Genomic DNA, 21,581 nt, shown 5'->3' with positions numbered 1-21,581 from the left:
TCACTGATATCCCAGCAACTCATGAAATACTCAGGGAAGAGTTGTATGCTTAAGTTAGCATCTGTGAACAGTGACTTCGGTGTCATGTGGAAATTCTGTTGGTGCTATTCTGTGCATGTATTTATGTTACTCTTTTACTTTTGAGAAAAGGTCTCACTGTATAGCCTTGCCTGGCCTAGACCTCACGATGGAGACCAGTCTGGCCTCATACTGTGGTGATTCCCCATACCTTAACCTCTTGTCACGATGCCCACACTAGAAAATCTGCCACTTCTGAAGCAGCCTATAAAATTTCACTTTTTACCTCTTTTTCACGCCCTCTACCAGATGTTCTGAAGCACATGAAACAAATTCTAAATTATTTTCTTGGGCCACAGAGGGAATTATTTTTGTTATATATATTAACGTACAATTCTGTCCATTTTCCCATGTTAGAATATAATTAGGTAGCTGTTAAGCCAATCTTTAAAGTCCATCTAATTAAATTTGCTTTGTTGTTGTTGGTAGCTATTTAAGGATTTTAGCATTCAGTGGCTGGGATTGTGCCATCATTTTATAATCTGTGCATGAAATGACTTTTGATATTCTGCTCACTTTAGGTTTTAATCTCTTAAATCCATGTCTTCACTTTAGCACCTTTGTGTTCATATAGTTTCATCATTAAAGCCATAAAAGGAAAGTAACGGTAATTAGTCTGATTATGGGAACAATAAGTCCTGATGACGGTGTCCATCACTGCAAAGCCCTTCATGTCTTTATTCTTAACATTGATCTATTTGTGTAAGAACATTCTAGTCTGACGTAGATCCCTTTTGATGAAAGAGCCCTTTGCTCTGGATTGTGATGTGGGTGGCCATGTGGGACCATGTGGTCCTTCTTTCTCTTGAGATGCAAATGGCAGAATAAATGTGAATCTGAAGTACTAGAGAAAAAAAAAAGCTATCTTTTCTGAAAACATTGAAACTGCGCCAGAGTCTGTGTAATGCTCCGAGTTGCTAATTGTGTCAGACCCCTTGGATACAGATGTCTTCCTGGACACACCAGCACCACAATCAACCAGTAAATCTAGGTCTGACCTGCTTGTTATTATAGCGAGCCCTAGGTATGTCACAGGCTTTTCACCAAACCAGGGTTATTAATCAAAGCTGACTCCCTTGCATTGATCAGACCTCAAATGCTTGGGTTCCATGGCACCCTGTTTATATATCGCTGTTTAATTTGCAGCCACCCTGCGTGCACTCTATCTAAGTGACAACGATTTTGAGATCCTGCCTCCAGATATCGGGAAGCTCACGAAGTTGCAGATAGTAAGTAATTTATCTAAATTCTTAGAAAATCAATTCACTTCTGTAGCCCTTGTAGGAGTGGAATCGAGTCAATTTGAGCAGGAGTAAGGTTTGTTGTGCAGGAATGAACCACTGCTCCTGCTTCTGTTTCTTGTTTAGCCTTAGACACTTTTAAATGAATTGAAAAGATTGAGCCTTGAAGGAAGAGAGGGCATTGGGTGAGTGTGTGAGTTTCTGTTGAGCACCTCTTTATGAAAAATTGTTTTGACAGCTCCCTGTTTTCGTATCTTTAGCTCAGCCTCAGGGATAATGACCTGATCTCACTGCCTAAGGAAATCGGCGAGCTCACCCAGCTGAAGGAGCTCCACATTCAGGGGAACCGCCTGACCGTGCTGCCTCCAGAGCTAGGTAAGGTTGCTTGTCAGCAGTCTTAGTGCTGGGTTTAATTCATAATTACTCCAACGTCGCAACTGTGGCCAACCTCTCTCCTCTCTTTGGCACTCACTCTCCACTGACTCAGGAACCCCATTCTGATCAAATTAGGGCCATTTGTCATTGGTCAGAGCCCAGGTATTATGAATTGACTTTCTGCATTACAGCTGTAGGGGGCAGCATCTCAGAAACTGCTGATGAGGGATGGTCTAGGACAGGGTGGTAGAGTGGGAGGAGCATGGGGTAGTAGTAAGAGCTTCCTTTAGAATGCCTTGTGTGTTAGCTGAGTAAGCTTTTTGGGTGCTCATTGGTTAGTAATAGTTTATCAAAACGATACTCTTACTATCTTTTGTTTTTTCCCCCATCTGAAACTTTTCACCAACTAGATAAAACCTGTTTATTATACCTGTTGAAAATGCCTTTTCCGGTGGTAGGTTTGGTTCTGCCGTGATGCCATCTCCAGTGAGAATTGTTAAATGTGTCCTTACTGCTAACTCTTCGCTCCTGTTCCTGGTGGCTAAATTTCGGTTCTCTGTGTGGCCCCGGGTAGGTGTCTCTCTCTCCTCCCTCTCTTGTAAGCTCTGAAGCCACAGTTTGACTGCTGCTGTGACACTGCCCTTCTGCAACCAGCTCATGAATGGCACACAGTTAGAATCCCAGCACTTGAAATGGAGGCAGGGCAATCATGAGCCACCCTGGGTCACAGGGTGAGACCCTTTCTTAAACAGAAACAGTAAAACCTTGAAGTTCACTGGCCTCTCCTTTCCTTCCATTCCTTTTATCCTTTGAACCACCTGGCTTTCTTGAACTGATACTGTTTCTCAGTTATTAATTTCTTTACACCAAAGTAGCACATTAAAACAATGTTTTGTTTGACTCACGCTTGTTGGAGAAAAACCGTTCTATGATAGGAAAGGGAATTTCAGCTATTACAAATGAGAATATAAGATGCCATGAGAGTAAGAGCATTCTCACATCTGTTCCCCGCTGTCCCCTCCACGCTCACCCCATGCCAGGCAGAAGGTATCGTGTTAAACAAAACCTACTGAATGAGTTAATGAAGTGACAATCTTGGATACGATGGTACTAGGAAGGTCGCAGGCACAATTTGAGTTCTGTCTAGAGTTGTGCTCCCAGCACAGAGGCCACCAGCCATAAGTCAGATGTTTCACAGCCATGCGTGGGTTGTCACACAGGGGACCCCAGTTCTGCAGCAAAGGGGCATATGAAAGATAAGCGGGGGCCTGGAGAGGTGGACCTGCAGCTAAGAGCTTTGCTGCTCTTCCAGGGGACTCAAGTTTGGTTCCCGGCACCCACGTCAGATGGCTCACAACTACCTATAACTCCAGCTACTGAGAATCCAAATTTTCTGCAGGAACCTACAGACATGTGGCATACCCTCACACAGACATAGGCGTATACATTTAAAAAAAAAAAAAAAAAAAGCTTTAAAGTCACTTGCTTTCATGGAATGAATCCCATTTCATCCCCACTGCCCCATCTCCTTCAGCCCCTATGTTGGAGTCAGGAAGACTGAGTTTTCAGGATTCAGGAGTAACTCAGCACCTTTTCTTCATTGAACTACAAGCAGTCAAGTTTTGCTTTGGAAGGAACAAAGCATAGGCTCCAAAAAAATTTTTTTTGGTCATATAAGCTTGTAAACCTAGCAGTTGAGACTCTGAAATAGGAGACCCACATGTTCAAGGCCAGCCTGGACTTCGAAGATCCTGTCTGGGAACAGAAGGATCAAAGGGGATGATGTTTAGTGAAAATTTTCTAAGGTGAAATAACTTACCTGAGGAAAGACTTGTGACAATAATTGTTAACCATGGATTTTTAGCATTAGCAATACTTGGGGACATTTTACAGAACATAAATAACTCACCTCCTCCTACGCTATTGAATCAAAACTCCATGTGTGAGACAGATTCTTGTGTAACAGGATGAAGCTCGCTCAGCGCTTCTGACGTGTGTCCTCGGTTGGTGTGATGAGTAAAACTAGAAAAAGTAAATATGCATTTGGTTGCCACTTTACTTGCTTTTTCAATTCTTCAAGCAATATGGTAATATGAAGCATTAGGCTAAGCAATCCTTTTATTGGATAATTTATTAGAAAAGTGCCTCATTGAAACCAGAATGGGCCTATCTATGTATTTTTAAGCCTTATTCCTTTTTTAGTTTACATAAATATTCGATACTATCATATTTCTCTGGTATTTCCTTTAAGCTATCTGATAGCAACGTGCGTATACTTTTTTTTTTTTTTACTTAGGAATAGAATTATAAAAAGCCTTTGCATAACTTCACTTCTGCTAGCTGTACCTAGAAAACAGTGTCCACGTCTGTCTGGTAGTCTCTTTCTACTTTGAAGTGAATACTTTAGATTTAAATCAGTAACAAATTCTTCAGAAACCTTAGTTACTAATTTATAATAAAGATGAAGACTCTGAGTGGTGGTTATTTAAAAGCCAAGGGCAATAATATACTAGCTGGTAATGTAGTAATAGCTAGTAAGGCCTTGGATGCCAGGGTACGATGATAAGTACTTTTCTGTGCAGTCTGTCCTGGAGTTGTGAGAATAGTGAACAGACTTTGTAGAGATGGGGAAACTGAGGCTCAGGGAGGGTTTGTGACATGTGCATAAGGGCACAGCTAGTGAGTCACAGTGGCTGTACTTGAACCTGTCAGTCTCTCCTCCAGGCCCACATTCCTGACCACTGTGATGGGCTCCCACTCACCCTTATGGCAGGAAGAAGATTTCCTAGACATGCACTTCTGAGTTTGAACCAAAAGACAATAACCCTTCAGGATGGTGCAGGAGGAAGTTTGGGACAGGAAGGCCAATCGCATGGCAGGCTTTGCCGGTCTATGGGTGAAGCTGGAGTACTGTGCGAAGTGTGCCTGAGATGGGCTTTGCAAAGTGAATTGCCATTTCGTTGTTTCATTCCGAACCAATTGCACTGTCTGTGTGATTCCTGCCTCCCGGTAAGGAAGCACCGCAGCAGGAATGGTTTCCATTTGTGCACGTGATGCCCAGTGACCATCCGAAGCCCCCTCTCTCATTCAGCTCATCCTTTCTGTCTCCGTGGCATCCGCTGGCTGCAGGTTTTCCTTTGAGTACGTTTTAAAGAGTGTATGGTGATTTCCTTTTGGTCTGTTTATTTTTTAACACAAGCAAGGTAAGTGCTCCCGAGATTTTTGTGAAAATCCATTCAAATAAACCCAGAGGTTGTCATTTGAAGCATTGTTGGTGGGAGAAGTTCAGCCAAGCCAAGGAATCTAGATGAGTTCTGATTTGTCCAATCCAAGGACACAAGGGAACACAGCCAAATGAAAGTCAGAGGCTTGCTTGGGACTCTAGGACTTTTCTTTTCCTTGCACATGTTACTTAGACTGTATTTCTGGTTTCTAAAACGTATAAAACACTTGCTTCCATGTCAGCCTATATACCTTGTAGTGGTTTCAATGAGTAACATCACCCCAGACTCCTGGTTTGAACACTTACTACCCAGTTTGTACCATGTCAAGCTGTGGAGCCTTTCAAGGGTAGAGCATGGCTGTCAGAATTAGGCCACTGAGGGGAGGGGTGTCTGGAGATTTTACCCACTCTTCCCATCCAGCCCTCTCTGCTTCTTAGTCTGTTACCATGCCACTGCATTGTCATAGAGAACTGAAATCCCTTTGAAACCAGGAGCCAAAATAAGCCTTCCTCCCTTCAGTTGTTTCTGTCAAGTCATTTCTCAGCATGATGCAAAAGTACTATCTCTGGAGTGTTAGATACAAATTGGGGATTGAGTCACCTGCTCATTCACCCATTCATTCATTCATTCATTCATTCAAGCATTTATTAATTTCCTTCTTTAGGCCATCTTTAATTCCAAGGGACTTATCTTCCCAAGAAGTAGAATTAGCTTACCCAACAAATATTTATTAAGCCCTTGCTTTGCATATTTGCTTGGGATCATAAGTGTACCCCATATGCAGGGAAGGAAGGGAAGGAGACATACAGACAATAGACAAAGACAGAGAAAGCTAGGTAAGTGAGTAGAGATGGTATGTCACATAGTGTTGTTGAAAATCAAGCCTGAGCAAAGTGTTGGGTAAGGGGAGAGGTAATCTGAGAAGACCTCACTTGTAGTGCATTTAATTGAGACTTAGAGGAGGGAAGGGGCCTTCCAGGCAGAGGGAGCAGCGGAGCTGAGGTCCTAATATGGCTCCTGTGAGGGAAGTAACAGGAAAAGTTGTGTGAATGCATGCGGCAAAGGTAGTGGAGGAGGGGAGATATGCAAGAGAGGAGCTTTGAGGGTGCACGAGTCGCTTTTTAACTGCTGTGATAAAATACGGGTGCACGAGTTCCTCCTTAGCTGCTCTGATAAACACCACTGCCGAAAGCGACTTAAGGGACAAAGGGTTTACACTTCCGGCTTACACGTCCGGAGGGAGAGAGTCTGTCATGACAGGGAGGGCATGGCACTGAGCAGGGTCAGGAAGATGGCCGATCACCTCTTTCGAATCTACACACAGGAAGCGGACAGAGAACAGGAAGCAGGGCAAGGCTATAAACTTTCAAACTCTTCCCATAGTGTAGTACTATCTCCAGGCAGACTCCACCTCCTGAAGGTGTCATGGCCTCCCCAAACAGTGTCATCAGTTGGAGACTGTGTTCAAACACAAGTGGGAAAGCTATGGTCAGAATGCTGGCTTTTCCTCCAAGTGAGGTAGTTTCCACAGACACCTCTAGCCCAGCAGTTCTCAACCTAGAGTCACGACCCTTTGGGGATCACATATCAGATATCCTGCATGTCGGATATTTACATTATGATTCATAACAGTAGCGAAATTACTGTTTTTATGTTTTATGGTTGTAGCAAAATTATTGTTTTTATGGTTGGGGAGTCACCACAACATGAGGAACAGAATTAAAGGGTCACAGCATTAGGAAGGTTGGGAACCACAACTCTAGCCAAACCATCAGAATCTGTAAATTTCTTACCTTGTGTGGTCAGGAAGTATGAGGGGGTGGGGAGTAGGCCTTTGCCAGTGTGAGCTGGAATCTCTGCATGGAGAGCCATCCCGGGTTACCCTGATGAGTCCAGTGGTGTCAGGGGAAGGAATGGTGACCCCAACAGACTAGGGTCATAGTGGATGGGGTTGTGAGCTGAGGAATACAGGCAGCAAGGGCACAGATTGCCCCTAAAGCATCCAGAAAGGACGAAACCCTTTTCACACCTTGACTTCAGCTTTGTTACATGGAGCTTCAGACTTGTGAGCTCTGAACCGCAAGAGAGCTGATATCTGTTGCTCCAGGCTGCTACTTGTGGCAGTTTGTTACAGCTGTGCTGGGAGACTGATACAGGTGGGAACACAAAGAAGGGTGAAGGTGGCAGCATCTGGCTAAGGATGGGAAGAACTGTGTGTCTTTGCACATGTCTCCTTCCATGGTGTTCCTTGGTTTCGTTGACTTGCTCTTTATAGAACCGTATCTGGCTTCTAGACGATCATGGAATCCTCTCGAGGATCATGGATCCTCTGCATTGATCACATAAGCATTGCCACTGGAGGAAAAAAGTCACATTGCTGAAGTAGATAGACATCAGGGAAGGCACTTTGAATGTCCGAGCGGCCTGTAGGGTGTGTGTAGCAGGGCCAGGGATGCCCAGGTGAGCTGGCTCAATGTCCCACTGTATGTGCTGGGAATCGTTAGTGTGTTTTATTACAATAATGGCAAGCAGTGAATGTATTCTTTCTAGCTCACTTGAAAAAGGTGAAGATTCATATGAATCCCTTTCAGGGACTCAGTGTCACTGTTTGAGCCTGCCTTCTCATTTGTAGTGTCCAGAATGGACAGGATTAAGAACACTGCTTCATCTAATTTTTCCATATTGTATCTCTTTTTCTTTCTTGTGGACACTGGCAGGCAAAGAATGAATACTTTTTCTTGAGACAGGCAAGGAGAACATTGATTGTCTGTTTAGTCAGTTAAGTTCTGATTACAAATGGCTTCTCTTATTGTCATTTGCCAATGGCTTTTCAGAAAATATAATATAATAGTTATTTGGCTCTTCATCACTAGACTTGGGTTCAAGTCTCACCACTCCAATTCTTTGCTCTGGAACTTAAGACACATTGTTTTATCTTCTGTACTTGAGGTAAAGGTGAAGGTGACATAGTACCCACCTCATAGTTTGGTTTTGAAGATTGCAAGGTTAATCCACATGAACAATAACCCATTGAGGCTAGAGAGCATTCCTACTTGGTACAGTACTTGTTGCACAAGAGTGAGGACCTGAGTTCAGATCCTTGGCATCAGCATAAAAGCAGAGCATAGCAGCATGCATCTATAACCTCACTACTGGGTGAGGACAGACACAGGTTGATGTTTTCTAGCCAGCTGTTATAGCCAATTAGTGAGCTCTAGATTCAGTAAGAGACCCTATTTCAACAAAGCAAGTACCAGACTTCCTGTAAGAATGCCTGCAAAGTTGTGTGTACACAGGAACATGCATATGTGCACAACACACATGGGGACACACACACAGAGAGCAGATTTTTATCCAACAAACCTGACCTCTTTGGAAATGGTTTAAACAGAGGTTGCCTTGTGTGATGATTATCTTGATTGTCAACTTAACTAAATCTGGAATTAACTAAAACCTAAATGGCTGGGTACATCTGTGAGGGATTTTTTTTTTCTTTTTTTTCTTTTTTTTTTTTTTTTTTTCGAGACAGGGTTTCTCTGTGTAGCTTTGCGCCTTTCCTGGAACTCGCTTTGGAGACCAGGCTGGCCTCGAACTCACAGAGATCCGCCTGGCTCTGCCTCCCGAGTGCTGGGATCAAAGGCGTGCGCCACCACCGCCCGGCTTTTTTTTTTTTTTTTTTTCTTAATTAAATCATTTGAAGTGAGAAGACCCACTTATAATCCAGATCTTCTATGGTGGGAAGAGCTACCTTTAATCTGGGCCACACTTTCTGGTAGCCTAAATAGAGGACTTGAAGGAAGGACAGATTCTTTTTTCACCTGCTTGCTTTTACCCTCGCTAGCAAGTACGTTCCTTCACTGGTATTTGAGCCTTCTTGGGGATCCCAGAGTATACTGAAGACCAGCTGAGACATCTAGGCTTGTGGACTAAACAGCTAATGGATTCATAGACTTTCCATTGGTAGACAGCCATGGTTGGACTAACTGGACCTCAGCCTATAAGCCACTCTAATAAGTCCTTTTTATATATAGATTCATTCTATCAGTTCTGTTCCTCTAGAGAACCCAACTAATACAGATTTTGGTACCAGAAGTAGTTCTAGAGCAGCAGAAGTCTGAGGATGAATTTTTAAGTATCTGGAATAGGCTTTCCAATTTGCTGCCCCCTGTAGTTACTGAAGCCTCTCCTAGAAACTTGGACAGTATCGGAAGCCCATGGTGTGAACTATTTTACACACTTATGCAGACAAATGCCTTTGAGATTGAATCAAGAGTGAGACACTACGGGCAACAGTAGCCTGACTCATGCGAGCTTGACTCAACCTCAGCTCCTGTCTCCACATAGGTGAACTTGATGAGGAAAGCCACCTGTGAATCACTTGCCAAATCTGACTAAGAGTTGAGTTCCTCCATTTATATTGTTATCTCTAGTTCACCAGACTCATTATCCTAGTTGCCTTCATTATTTAATTGTCTCTGGTCAAATGAAAACCAAGCTATTATCGAACATGCACTATTTTTTATGAATTTTTTAAAAATTAAACTTCTGTTTTATTTTATGTTTAACTTCACTTTTGGGAGGACAAGGCTTCAAGATATCCTAGCCTAGCCTTACTCACAGTCAGCTTCAAAAGTGCTGATTAAAAAGTAATTTTTGATATCATAAAAATAATTATCCTGGCTGTGTGGTAGTGACACACACCCTGAAACCTAGCATTCAGGAGGCAAAGACAGGCAGATCTCTGAGTTTGAGGCCAGCCTGGTCTACAGAGCAAGTCCTAGGACAGGCTCCAAAGGTACACACCTGTCTCGAAAAACCAAAAAGTAAATCATGATGATGATGATGATGATGATGATGATGATAATCCTGTTATTTACTAGAAACTTAGATGGTTTCAGATATCTAGTTTATGGAATGCTAATGGGCAGAGGTTGGTCTAGGTGGTAGTTAAAACTATATCATAGACACCATTCATTTCAAACTCTCTTGTAGAAAAGCCAGGAATGTCCCTTGAGACCTTAACAGACTCACGTTTCTTCTGTCCTGCCTGATACTTGTATATCACTGTTGCCTATGCATGCTTGAATTGGCAGAGCTTGCCTTTACTCTCTGACCTGAGTTCCAGTCCTCCACACAGAGGAGGGCAGTACTGGCACCTAGCAAGCATTCACCTGTGGGGGCTCCATGCAGTGACTCTTTCCTTACTCTCCTTAGCATTATTTTGCTCTATTTCTTTTCTCTATGTCCTTCAGAGGAGGCAAAGACTGATTCCAGCCTTGATGCCCCCATAGGAAGCCTGAAAAACAAACAATCAAAAAACACATCACTAAAGGCATAGATGTTCTTGAGGAGCCTGACAATGGGAATTTGGAAAGGCATAGTATTACAGTTTGAATCTAAAATGTGCCCACAGGCTTATGTGTTTATTCTCTAGATGGAAAGCTACGGAACCTTTAAGAGGTTGGTATAAGTTGAGCACTGGGGGCTGACTCTTGTAGTCCCTAGTGTGGTAGCACTCTACTTCCTGCCCCTGCTGCCACCATGAACTTCATCCTGCCTGCCCAAATCATGACAGACAGAGAACTTGCAGAACCACGAGCCCAAACAAGTCTTTCCTGTTACAAGTTTTTGCTGTGAGGTATTTGTCACAGTGACACAGAAGTAGTGGATACACATAGGTAAGTGGGTGGAGGTTTCCTAAGAGGAGCCAGGGAGAAGAAGAGACAAGAAATGGGAGCCAACGGCTTCCTGAACACCTGTGTATATTGATCTTTTTTATGTGCTAAATCTTTTCTCATTTAAAAAATTTCTTCAGTTTTTCTGCGTTACTCTGAAGAATCCATAAAGAATATAAGAGAAGACTAATATTTATTGGGTATATAAATGTGCCTACTTATTATTTTTATGCATATCATTTTACTTGAACTTCTAACAACCTGGCGAAGTTGGGGTGCTCCTCCCCACTTAGTGGGTGAATAGCAGAAAGCTCTGGGAGGTCGAATGGCATACCTAGGACCCATGGGAGGTGTTCTGATTTAAACCTGTTATGCCCCCACAGACTCATGTATTTGAACATCCCTGTGGGTGGCATTGTTTAAGGAGTTTGTGGACATGAGCCCTAGCTGGTGAAACTGGGTCACTAAGAGCAGGCATTGAGGGTTACACCCACTTCTGATTCTGGCTTGTTTTCGGCCTCCTGATCAGCCGTGATGTGAGAAGTAGCAGCCACAGGCTCCTGCTGCTAAAGACATTGTTGCTTCTATGACTGTGCCCTCCCTTCCGTACCAGACTATCACAAAACTCTGAGCCCAAGGAAACCTCTTCTTCTTTCTTAGTTTTCTTCTGTCACGTGTTCAGTCATAGCCATGAGAAAAGTAGACTAATACAAGGAGTCACACTAGGACCTGGAGTGTGGAAGTCAGGCCACTGCGCGTGGTATGTTCACCAGGTTGAGAAAAGTAGGACCCGGACTGTTGACCTCTTTATTTTATGCCCTTTTAGAGCAGAATGATATATAGATTGGTCTATATAATGAACATCTTGTTTTTAAAAACTCTATAGATTAATGAAGATACTGTAAAAGACCTAATGCTAAGTCTGTGAAATGATTGGCATGTGGCTTGACGTGGCTGAAGAGATGTGGCTCCAAGTGATACAGGCTGGTTTGCTTGGTTTTTTTAACCTTCCTTCCTTCCTTCCTTCCTTCCTTCCTTCCTTCCTTCCTTCCTTCCTTCCTTCCCTCCCTCCTTCCTTTGTTCTTTCTTGCTCACTCGTTCTCCCCCTCCCTCCCTCTCTCTCTCTCTCCCCCTCCCTCCCTCCCTCCCTCCCTCCCTCCCTCCCTCTCTCCAGTCCTTCTTTTCTTTCCTTCTCTCCAAGGTGTTAATTATGTATATGAATGTGTGGGGGTGTGCACGTAAGTGAAAGTTCCAGAAGAGGGCATCAGATCACCCCTGGAACTAGAGTTACAGGCAGTTTTAGACACACACACACACACACACGCACACGCACACGCACACGCACAGGTGCTAGGAACTGAACTCAATCCTCTACAAGAGCAACACATGTTCCTAACCACTGGGCAATCTTTCCTGCCCCTGCAAAGATTTTCTGTCTGCCAAAAGCCATGCCACTTGTTACTTGCATATGTAAAAAGATCAGTTACTCACACTTTAAGGCTGTTTTAAAACTTAATAGAATAACATAATACTTTAGTTTTTAACTCAAATCTCTCCATTTACACAATTGCCTCCTAAACTCTCAGTTCTGTGTCCTCCGGAAGGATAGCTTTCTGACCTCATTGTAAGGTTGACTCCAAAATGGATTGTGATTTGCCCCATCATTGCTTACATCACTGACGTAGTTTATTGTTCAAAGGATCTGAGTTTTAGTTCAGATCTCTTGGTTTCAAAAGTAAGTATCCCACCTGGTAGTTTATAAACATGCTGATATTGAGCCAATGAGAAGGTATAATATGCCATTAGATAACAGATTGTAATGATCCCAAATATGGTCCCTGATTTCATTTAAGAAAAAAAAAGTGCAAGGAATAAAAATTTTTTGCCAAACTTTGAATTTTTACTTGGATGGTACTGCTGGCTGGCTCTTACATGCTATTCCTATTGGTAATATATCTTTCACCAGACATCACAAAAAGCTATGTTTCATATCTTTTGATTCCCCATGGTCTTAGTGGATAATCAAAAATGACCCCCTCTCAAGCCTCCTCCATGATATTTTTTAACAAGTCCCACTTTATACATTCTGTTCCAGTGAATCATTGGCCCCAGAAAATACTTTAAGCGTGGATTTTTAAAACTGCTAAGTGAGCTGTATTTCTACCTGGTGAGTTACTGCCTTAAAGGGAGTGGGAAGCTGGATCATAGCAAACGTTTCCATTGTGCAGTATAAATTTCAGGAGGCATGTCAGGTTCAGTGTGATTGAACACGCGCATCAATCTGTGTTAGCACCAGCTGGTAAAGCATGCCACTGTTTGTAGTGGGCATCCTTTGATTTAATAGGACACTAAATGTGTTCTTGCCCTGGGAGAAATGTCGGCAGTAACCAAGCTCCCGGATTTAATTTTTGTTATTCCACAGGCATGTCTGTAAACACAGTTCTTACCCCTGAATACATATACAATGTCTCCAGGTTATATGGCGGCTCTTTTCAGAGCATCTCCTGTGCCTTACTCCGAGCTGAAGAAAATGAGCAACGTTATGCTCAGTCTGACCTCACATGGTATTTATTAAGTGTGAACATTTTGGGATACCAGAGCTAGGAATGGAGTAGAATGGGGATGGCTGTCCTTCATATTGTCAACATCAGGGATCTAGTGATAAAGCCCAAACTATATATGATCATAACTCATCACAGATCAGCTTTTAAGATTATGTTTATTTAGATCTTTCTAGGGCTGTTGGCGTGTTCATCAGAGTTCTAGTCTCCTACACTGACTGCTTTGGGATGAGAGCATGTAAATGTGCCATGTGTACTTAAGTCAAGTTGGAGACACTGGTCTGCAATGCTAATGAGAGCCTGGGCTTATAGTAGGCCCCAGTTACCACCTCCTCGGACAGCCATAGCCAATCTTCTTTTTCACACTAGTTTCTGTGTAGAATGTGTTCCTACATCTGCCGGTTTGGGTGAACAGTTGTAAATGAAACACTTTTCCCCTCTGATAACAAAAATTTCTGAAAGAAGGAAGTAATGAAGCAAATGGTTAAACATTGCAAGCTAGAGATGACAATTAGTGTCTCAGTCTGCAGGATTGTAGCAGGCTCCCCTGTGGCACACCTGTTGGCTTCCTTTCTTTCTCACCTGGGTTTCTATGTACATTCAGCTTCATTAATCTAAAAGTCTGGAACTCTCTGGGGGCCAGTATCACACAGTCAGTGGAAAATCCCTCTTCTGACTGCCTGTGACAGGTTGAAGTCCAAATACAGACACCATGAAACTGTTGTGTAAAATTACCTTCAGGCTCTGTCTGTGGTGGCTATGAGATAGAAATGAATTTATGTTTAGATTTGGGCCTATTCCTAAGATATCTCATTATGTAAATGCGAATATTCTGAAATCTGAAACAAATGTGAAATCCAAAACATTTCTGAGCCCAGGCATTTCAGATGAGGGCTGCTCAACCTCAAACAGCCTCCTCCCTGGTGTCACAGCCTTGCTCCTCCCAGTCAGTTGTCCACAGTGAGGAGGGTGCTCTTAGGAAACCACAAATGGGATGCGATCACCTTGTGTCCTAGTTAGGGTTTTTATTGCTGTGAAGAGACACCGTGACCACGGCAACTCTTACATTTAATTGACGGGGCTTACTTACAGTTTCAGAGGTTCAGTCCTTTATCATCATGGTAGGGAGCATGGCAGACATGATGCTGGCTACCTCTTGATATGCAGGCCACAGGAAGTCAACTAAGACACTGGGCAGTGTCCTGAGCATAAGAAACCTCAAAGCCCACCCCACAGTGACACACTTCCTCCAACAAGGCCATACCCGCTCCAACAAAGCCACACCTCCTAATAGTGACACTCCCTATGAGATTATGGGGGTCAATTACATTCAAACTACCCCACCTTGTTAATTAGAATCTCTCTGTGTGTGTGTGTGTGTGTGTGTGTGTGTGTGTGTGTGTGTGTGTGTGTTGGGTGAAGGTGTTCAGGTGCTTAAACCTTGCACCACTGAACAGCTCTTACCTGGAGAAAAGCCTTTGTTCCCTCTCCACCTGCATGGCAGTGTCAGGTGCTCTGAAGGCCAGTTAGAGGGAGGAAGGGTCAGCTCGGGGTCAGAATTGTTTCTCTGTCTTCCGGAGCAGTGGTATGTGGTGTTTTAGCAATTGTCTTAACCATCCTGTTCTCTGAAGACTTTCTATTTCTTCTAGTGTCTGGTGGTAAATGTAGCACCTCAAAAATCTTGTGTGCACCTTTTAAGCTAATGTGTAGCATCTAAATCGATGCTGTCTGCATTTGTTGCTAGAGTTAGAATTTGCATTTCTCCTCTCTTGCTACCACCTTTGGCTGGTGCAGATGGGACTTCATTAATGCTTTAGTTACTTCAGAGAACTGGCATTGTGGTTGGAGTTTCTTTACTCCGTGTTTGATTTCTTACTAATTTCCCTTTTTTCTCCTTACTGTCAGCTCAGTTCGTTTTGATTTGTTTGTTTTTAGCTTTGGGTGAAAAGTTAGATTTTTTTTTTCAATGCCTCTTCTAAAATAAGCATTTAGAAATATAAAATTTTCCCTAGCTGCTATATTAACTGCATGTCACATATTCTGTATTTTCATTATCTCTCAGTTTAAAATAGTTTCTAGTTCCCCTTCTGATTCCTTCTTTGACTTTTTAATTCTTTCAAAATTGAGAATTGGGGTTTTTCAGAATTTGTCATTTCTGAGAGTTTTTATTACTGATTTTAGACTTACAGTGTTGTAGAATTTCTAGTCTACATCTTTTTAACCCTTAAAAATTTGTTGATTGATTTTGTTTTATGGTCTACTACATAATAGACAACATGGATAAACAAACAAACAAATAAAATAAATAAATAGCATATATATCATGTATATGTGATTTTAATTACGCTAATTAATTTATTTATTAAGAAGGGTCTCATGTAGCCCAGGCTGCTCTCAAATTTCTTACGTAGACTAGGATGTTGGGACTTGTGAGCGTCCTGCTTCCCTCTCCCTATTACTGGACCTGCAGACATGCCCCACCACACCCATTTATGTGATGCTGGAGGTTGATCCCACAGCCTCCAGCCTGCCTGGCAAGCACACTGTAGACTGCTCCATCCCAGCCCGGCACGGTGTGTCTCTGGGTGTATGAACTCTGTTGTCTTCCTTTGCAGGTAGTTGAACTTAAGTCCATTGAAGAGTTACTTTTTTTTTTTTTTTTTTTTTTTTTCAAGACAGAGTTTCTCTATGTAGTTTTGGTACCTGTCCTAGATCTCACTCTGTAGACCAGGCTGGCCTCTAACTCACAGAGATCCCCCTGGCTCTGCTTTCCGAGTGCTGGGATTAAAGGCATGTTCCACTGCCATCCTGCTTGAAGAGTTTCTTTACCTGGAAGCAATGTCCTTCTTTCAAGGCATGTTTCTAATGCTTGGTAGGGTCAATCCATGCATCCTAGGGTTAACTCTGGGACAGATTACCACAGTTCATTAGACTTCCTCTATGTGGCCATGTTTACAGTGTGGGCTTTGCATTCAGGATGATCTGGGCATAGTTTCTGATCCTCTGCAAACTGTGGCCATGGTTCAGTTACATCTATCTGGAGTTGTTCCTCCCTGGTGAATTTTGTTTTGCTTTCCTAGGTTTGAGGACACTTGTACTAGACATCAATGTTGTTTGGTCAGTGACTCGTGGAAATCCTTCTGTGGCTCTGTTTTTTGTTTTTTGGTTTTTTTTTTTTCTGGGCTTCTTTCTTTCTGCTGCCTCACTTCCTCTGTAGTCACGTTGTGATTTCTGTCCTTTCAACTCAGCCGTACCATGTTGTCTGATCTATCACTTCAGGAGTAACTACCTAGATCCACCTGTGGAAGAAAACAAGGATGAATATGGGATTTCCCCAAGGTATCTCCTTTTTCCTATGTGTCTAGTTCTGTGCTGCATCTTTCCTGCTGTCCAGACACACTTACTGCATTATTGGCTAGTTACTCATCGTGCCGAGATGCGGAAATACTGACTCATTTTGATATCTGCCCATGTGGAGAACAGTACCAGAGTGTTTTTCTTACCTGTTCATACAACTTCAGGAAGTTGTTCTTCCAACTGCGCAGTGTTTCTCCGCAGACATAGAAGGGTACGGATCCAATTGGAATGGTTAATCTGGTCTTTTGAAACCATTCCCTCTCATGGTTTAAACCCCAGGATAATCTCTGGGTCTTAATTGCTTTTTATGTCCTCTTTTCACCTTATACCTAAGCCTGTGTTAATTTTCTGAGTAGCATTGTGCTCCAACTCAGATAGCTTCACTAACAGAAGCGGATCTCCCTCCCCTTTGGGAAGGCTGGAGGTCTGATACCGAAGGCTAGATCTTTCTGGGTATTGATAGTGTAGAGGAAGTATCTGTCCCATACCCCTTTCCTTCCTCTATGGGAGACAGTTCCCTCTGTCTTCCTCACAACACCTTTCTATCTGTATCCAAATGCTGTCCTCTCCTCTGGAGACCATGGAGACTGGATTGATGTCCACTCATAGGACACCATTTTAAATAAATCACCCCCATAAAGTCCCTGTCTTCAAATACAGCCCCATTCTGAGCTATTGGGCCTTATATGAATTTGGGGGGAGCAGACCTAACCCGTTCTCCTGTCTTCTATTTTGCTTACAGACTGCTGTCTGTAGCAGTATTTCATGTCCTTTGATGGAGTGTCATTATTTTATCCCTTTAATTATTGCAGCTACTGGCTATATCTTAAGCCATTATTGTCAATTGTCAGAAGATGTTGATTCTTTTGAGAATCCCATGAAACCAGGAGTACATTTCCACTTGAGAAGCTTTATGTGTAACTTGGGAACTATTAAGGTGCCTGATAATTACCCATGGAGCCTTCAATATAACATTTCTTCCCCAAACAATCCTGTTTTAACTTTTAATTTTAGGTTCTTTTAACCAACTGGTCGCCTTCTGCCCTTCATGTAAAGCCCTCAGATTTTCTTTGGATTCATGTGCAGTGTGCAAATGAAGATTAGTAATGGAACCCCCATACATGAATGCATTGTACTGAGGGAAGGGCTACAGGAAAGGAAATGTAGCACTCACTTGATCCTTTCTCTTTCAAATCCAGTTCATAGGGTAAAGTGGTAGATGGTCATATATTATGCTTTAAAAAGGAGTCGGCTTTTCCTCTTACATTTAAAAGGTTATGTGCTACAATGTGAGACAAATAAATCACAATTCACTACAACAACTGGGGAGCTGTCAGTTATATAAATTGCTGGTGAAACACTAAATCTGTCACTTCGTGCGTTCTGACCATTTAGCAATTGGAACAGTGTTAACAGAGAGGGCTGACTGAAAACCCGAGAAGCAAATGTAGTGGCACATGCAATTAACAAGATCAATGGTCAGTGGTAAAGGTTCATTGTTTGGTCATTTCAGTTGACTGACTTGAGCGAAAGCAATTGCTCTCCAAAAGACTCGCCTAGCTGTAATTTGTTGTAAGAGGATGCAGAAAATGACTTGCCCAACTTGACATCCAAGAGAAGGTTATTTCTCAGCTTCCTGTGTTCCTAGGACACTGGCTAAAGGATGAGGCTTGCTTACATGATCATAGGTGGGAGGTAAGAGGTTATTTACTCTAGCAAAGGCAATTTACCAGTGGCTGCCACTGAATATATGACTCCTTTTCTCCTACCAATTATTAAGTGTCTCTAGATCCTTAAGGAGGTGTGTTGTGTAGTGTATGAATGAAATTTTCTGGTCTGTGTTGTTTCTTTAACAGTTCTTTGAACACCAATTTATCACAGATTTGTGTGTTTTCTTGCCCATTGAATTGCTCACTGTCAGTACTTAGCCACAATGTTGACCACAGCCTTTTTGTTCACCTAGTAGAACAGTCTTGGCTGTTATTTCCTTGGATCATTCATAAATCTGGTCAGCTGGGGGCAGGGGTTGATTGACAGGTGAGTGCTCGGATTGAGGGAATGAGTTCCCTCAAAGTTCACATGTTAGGAAACAGAAGCCCTCGAGTCCTGTGTATGCTGGTGGTGTTGGAAATGGAGCCCTAAGAGAAGTGAGTACAGTCAGATGAGATCTTGTAGGTCCGGTTTCCTAGGTGGGATTAATGGCTTTATGAAGAGGAGGAGAAAAGAAGAGGAGGAAAGGGTAAGGAAAACAGAGAAAGAAAACGAAGAGGAAGGGGCAGCGCAGCAGCAGATAAAAATGCTTCGTTCTCACTGTGCAGTGCTCTCCGCCATGGGATGATGTAGCAGGAAGGCCCCCACTGCATGCCCACGTCTTGATATAGACCTTCCCAGTTTCCAGAATGGTGATAAAAACATCTTCTTTATAAGTTGTCCAGCCTATGATGTTGTCTTATATAGCAGCAGAAGATAAAATGGGTGACCTAGCATCATCTCACTTGTAAGTCCGTGAGCTTACGCTGCTGTCAGTGAAGACACCTTGTTTGTTCCAGTGTCCTCTTACTTTGCAGGGTTCCCTGAGCCCTGCTTCTGTGGTGTTCCCTTCAGAAGATGCCACAGGTTATATCTCATGTGCACAAGTTGCATAGTCTGGTACCCAGGCTCTTTCCATGTTCCACCTAGTTCACATTTCTAAAGGGATGGCCACAATTCAATGCAAACCCAATATGCAAATCATGTCATGCTAAGGGGTGTATGGGATTATTGGAGGAGGTATTTCAGTAAACCATATTTGACATAAACAATGAGGTAATACCCTAAAGAAAGAAGGAAGAAGCCACGATTCACCCAAATTCTAGTTTAAAGCCTTCTCAGGATACTGTACCCCTATGTTTTGATTATCCCAAAGGTTTCCTCTCTTTTTGCTTATTTTGATTTTTGATGCTTTTTGGGACAAGGTCCAGCTAGATAGCTCTGGGTGTGGTAGTCACCAAGTAGCCCAAGCTAACATCTAATTCTTAGCCTCCTGCCTCAGTCTTCTGAGGACTGGGATTAGAGGTGTGCATAACAACACCCAGCACTTGTAAAAAGAAAAAAATTCTTTCTGGGTCTTATGGCCAGGAAAGGGAGTTATAAACAGATAACTGGCATGCAGCTAGCTAGCCTTTCTCTGCTGCCTCACACTCATTTGCCCACTACCTACCTCTTTAGTCTCAGTATCTAGGGAGATGGACTTACCCCATTATCTTGCACCCTTCCTTTCTCTTTTGCCCTCTCTCCTTCCCCTACTTTGTCTGTCTGTCTGTCTGTCTCTGTTTTGTCTGTTTTTCTGTGTATATGTGTCCATGTGTACATGCAGGTGTCCATCATGTGTTTGTGTGGAATCCGGAGATCAATGTTGATTGAAACTCTATTGCTCTCCACCTGGGTTTTTAGAGTCTCTCACTGAACCTGGAGCTTCTTCATTCATCTAAACTGGCTTCCAGAGCTCCAGAGATCTACTGTCTGCATTTGTCCAGCACTAGGGTTACCCAGCTTTTACATGGTGTGGTTGTTTGAATAGGAATGGCCCCAACAGACTCTTGTGTTTGCATGGTGGGCCATAGGGAGTGGCACTATTAGGAGATGCAACCTTGTTGGAGGAAGTGTGTCACTATGGAGGCAGGCTTTGCGGTTTCATATTTACTTAAGCCATGCTGGGTGACGCAGTTGCTTCTACTGTCTGTGGATCAAGATGTAGAACACTCAGCTCCTCCAACAACATTTCTGCCTGCACACTGCCATGAAGATAATGGCCTAAACCTCTGAAACGGTAAGCCAGCACCAGTTAAATGTTTCCCTTTGTAAGAGTTGGCCATGGTCATGGTGTCTCTTCACAGCAATAGAAACTCTAGGACACATGGGTTCTGGGGCTCTGAACTCACATCCCCATGCTTCCATGAACAAACACCTTTACCACTGAGCTATCTCTCCAGCCCTTCCATTAACTTTTCATTGTCTTTTGAGAAAACCAACAGTACAGTAGCCGCTGTTAGGCAAAGTATAACAGGAGAAAGATTTGGAAGTATATTTCAGGTATTGTACTATCACTAATAATGTTTAATAGCCTTCTGTAAGAGTCAATTGTACACTTTCTGTGCCAAGACAAAAATACATTCATTTTACTCCACTTTGTGTAACAGGAGGCAACAACTGGCATAGATTTTTGTCAATAGAGGCTTAAAGCTGGGAACAGCTCAATAAATGCAAGGGGGCATTCTGATTCACTCTAAGCCCATGCAGGGAGGCACTCAGAACAGCTTCTAGAAACCATCGGTTTAGTTGTATTAGTTTCTTTTTGCTGTTGCAACAGACTGTCTAAATTCAGTGGCGAAAAAAACTAATTAATTTTATTACAGTTCTGGAGGTAAGTTCACAAGTTAGCTTCACTGAGATAAAGTCAAGGTGTTACCACTTCAGTAGGGTAGATGTTTGCTGACTGTTCTCCCCACACGGTGGGCCTGTGTCTCGGCCTCCACTAGGGCAGGCTGGATTTTTGCAGGCCTCTGCTTACTTTCAGGATTTGGTTCTGGGGTTTGATTCAGAATGTACGTGTGACAGATTTTTATTATTCATATTGGGAAGAAATGAAATTTATATTGCTTGCCTCCCTCATTCTATATATTGATATTATGATTAATAGCTTTTGACATAAAACTATTTTGACATATGAGTCCATGGTGACGTATTTTGACAGCAACAATGTCATGTGTTTAGCTTTTCTAACAGGAGTAGGTTACAGGGATTACTAGCTCCATATTCTATACCTAAGTCATCAACCAAAGATGTCATGTCCAGAAATATCACGAAAATGTCAACCACAGAAATCGCTCTCAAATCATCCCTTTGAGCAGCTTTGAATCTTCCTTCCTTGCAGTTCTGGAATGTGAAATTGGTTAAAGACAGGGAGCCCTAAGTTATTTCTTTCCTGGCAGAGACACCAGATGGATGTTGAATGAAGTCCAGTTCTTCGTTTTTCCTTCGGATAATTTGTTGAGTTTGTGGTGGTGATTTGGATCCTTATCAGTGCGTCCT

General features: G+C 42.7%; 1 protein-coding gene across 3 annotated transcripts in view; it reads left to right on the top strand.

Moving 5' to 3' along the window:
• Nucleotides 1–21,581, top strand: part of Rsu1 (Ras suppressor protein 1) — a 190,037-nt gene that overhangs the window by 53,622 nt on the left and 114,834 nt on the right. For all 3 annotated transcript variants that reach the window (XM_052726782.1, XM_052726784.1, XM_052726783.1), the window contains exons 6-7: nt 1,225–1,307; nt 1,580–1,694. In XM_052726782.1, coding sequence (XP_052582742.1) covers nt 1,225–1,307; nt 1,580–1,694 — 198 coding nt within the window. The remainder of the gene's footprint in view (nt 1–1,224; nt 1,308–1,579; nt 1,695–21,581) is intronic.

The sequence above is a fragment of the Peromyscus californicus genome, unplaced genomic scaffold (genome assembly GCF_007827085.1).
Source record: "Peromyscus californicus insignis strain IS unplaced genomic scaffold, ASM782708v3 Scaffold_8__1_contigs__length_139910024, whole genome shotgun sequence".
Classification (NCBI taxonomy): Eukaryota; Metazoa; Chordata; class Mammalia; order Rodentia; family Cricetidae; genus Peromyscus; species Peromyscus californicus.
The sequence above is the reverse complement of the archived record's forward strand: the minus strand, read 5'-3'. Positions and strand labels throughout refer to the sequence as shown.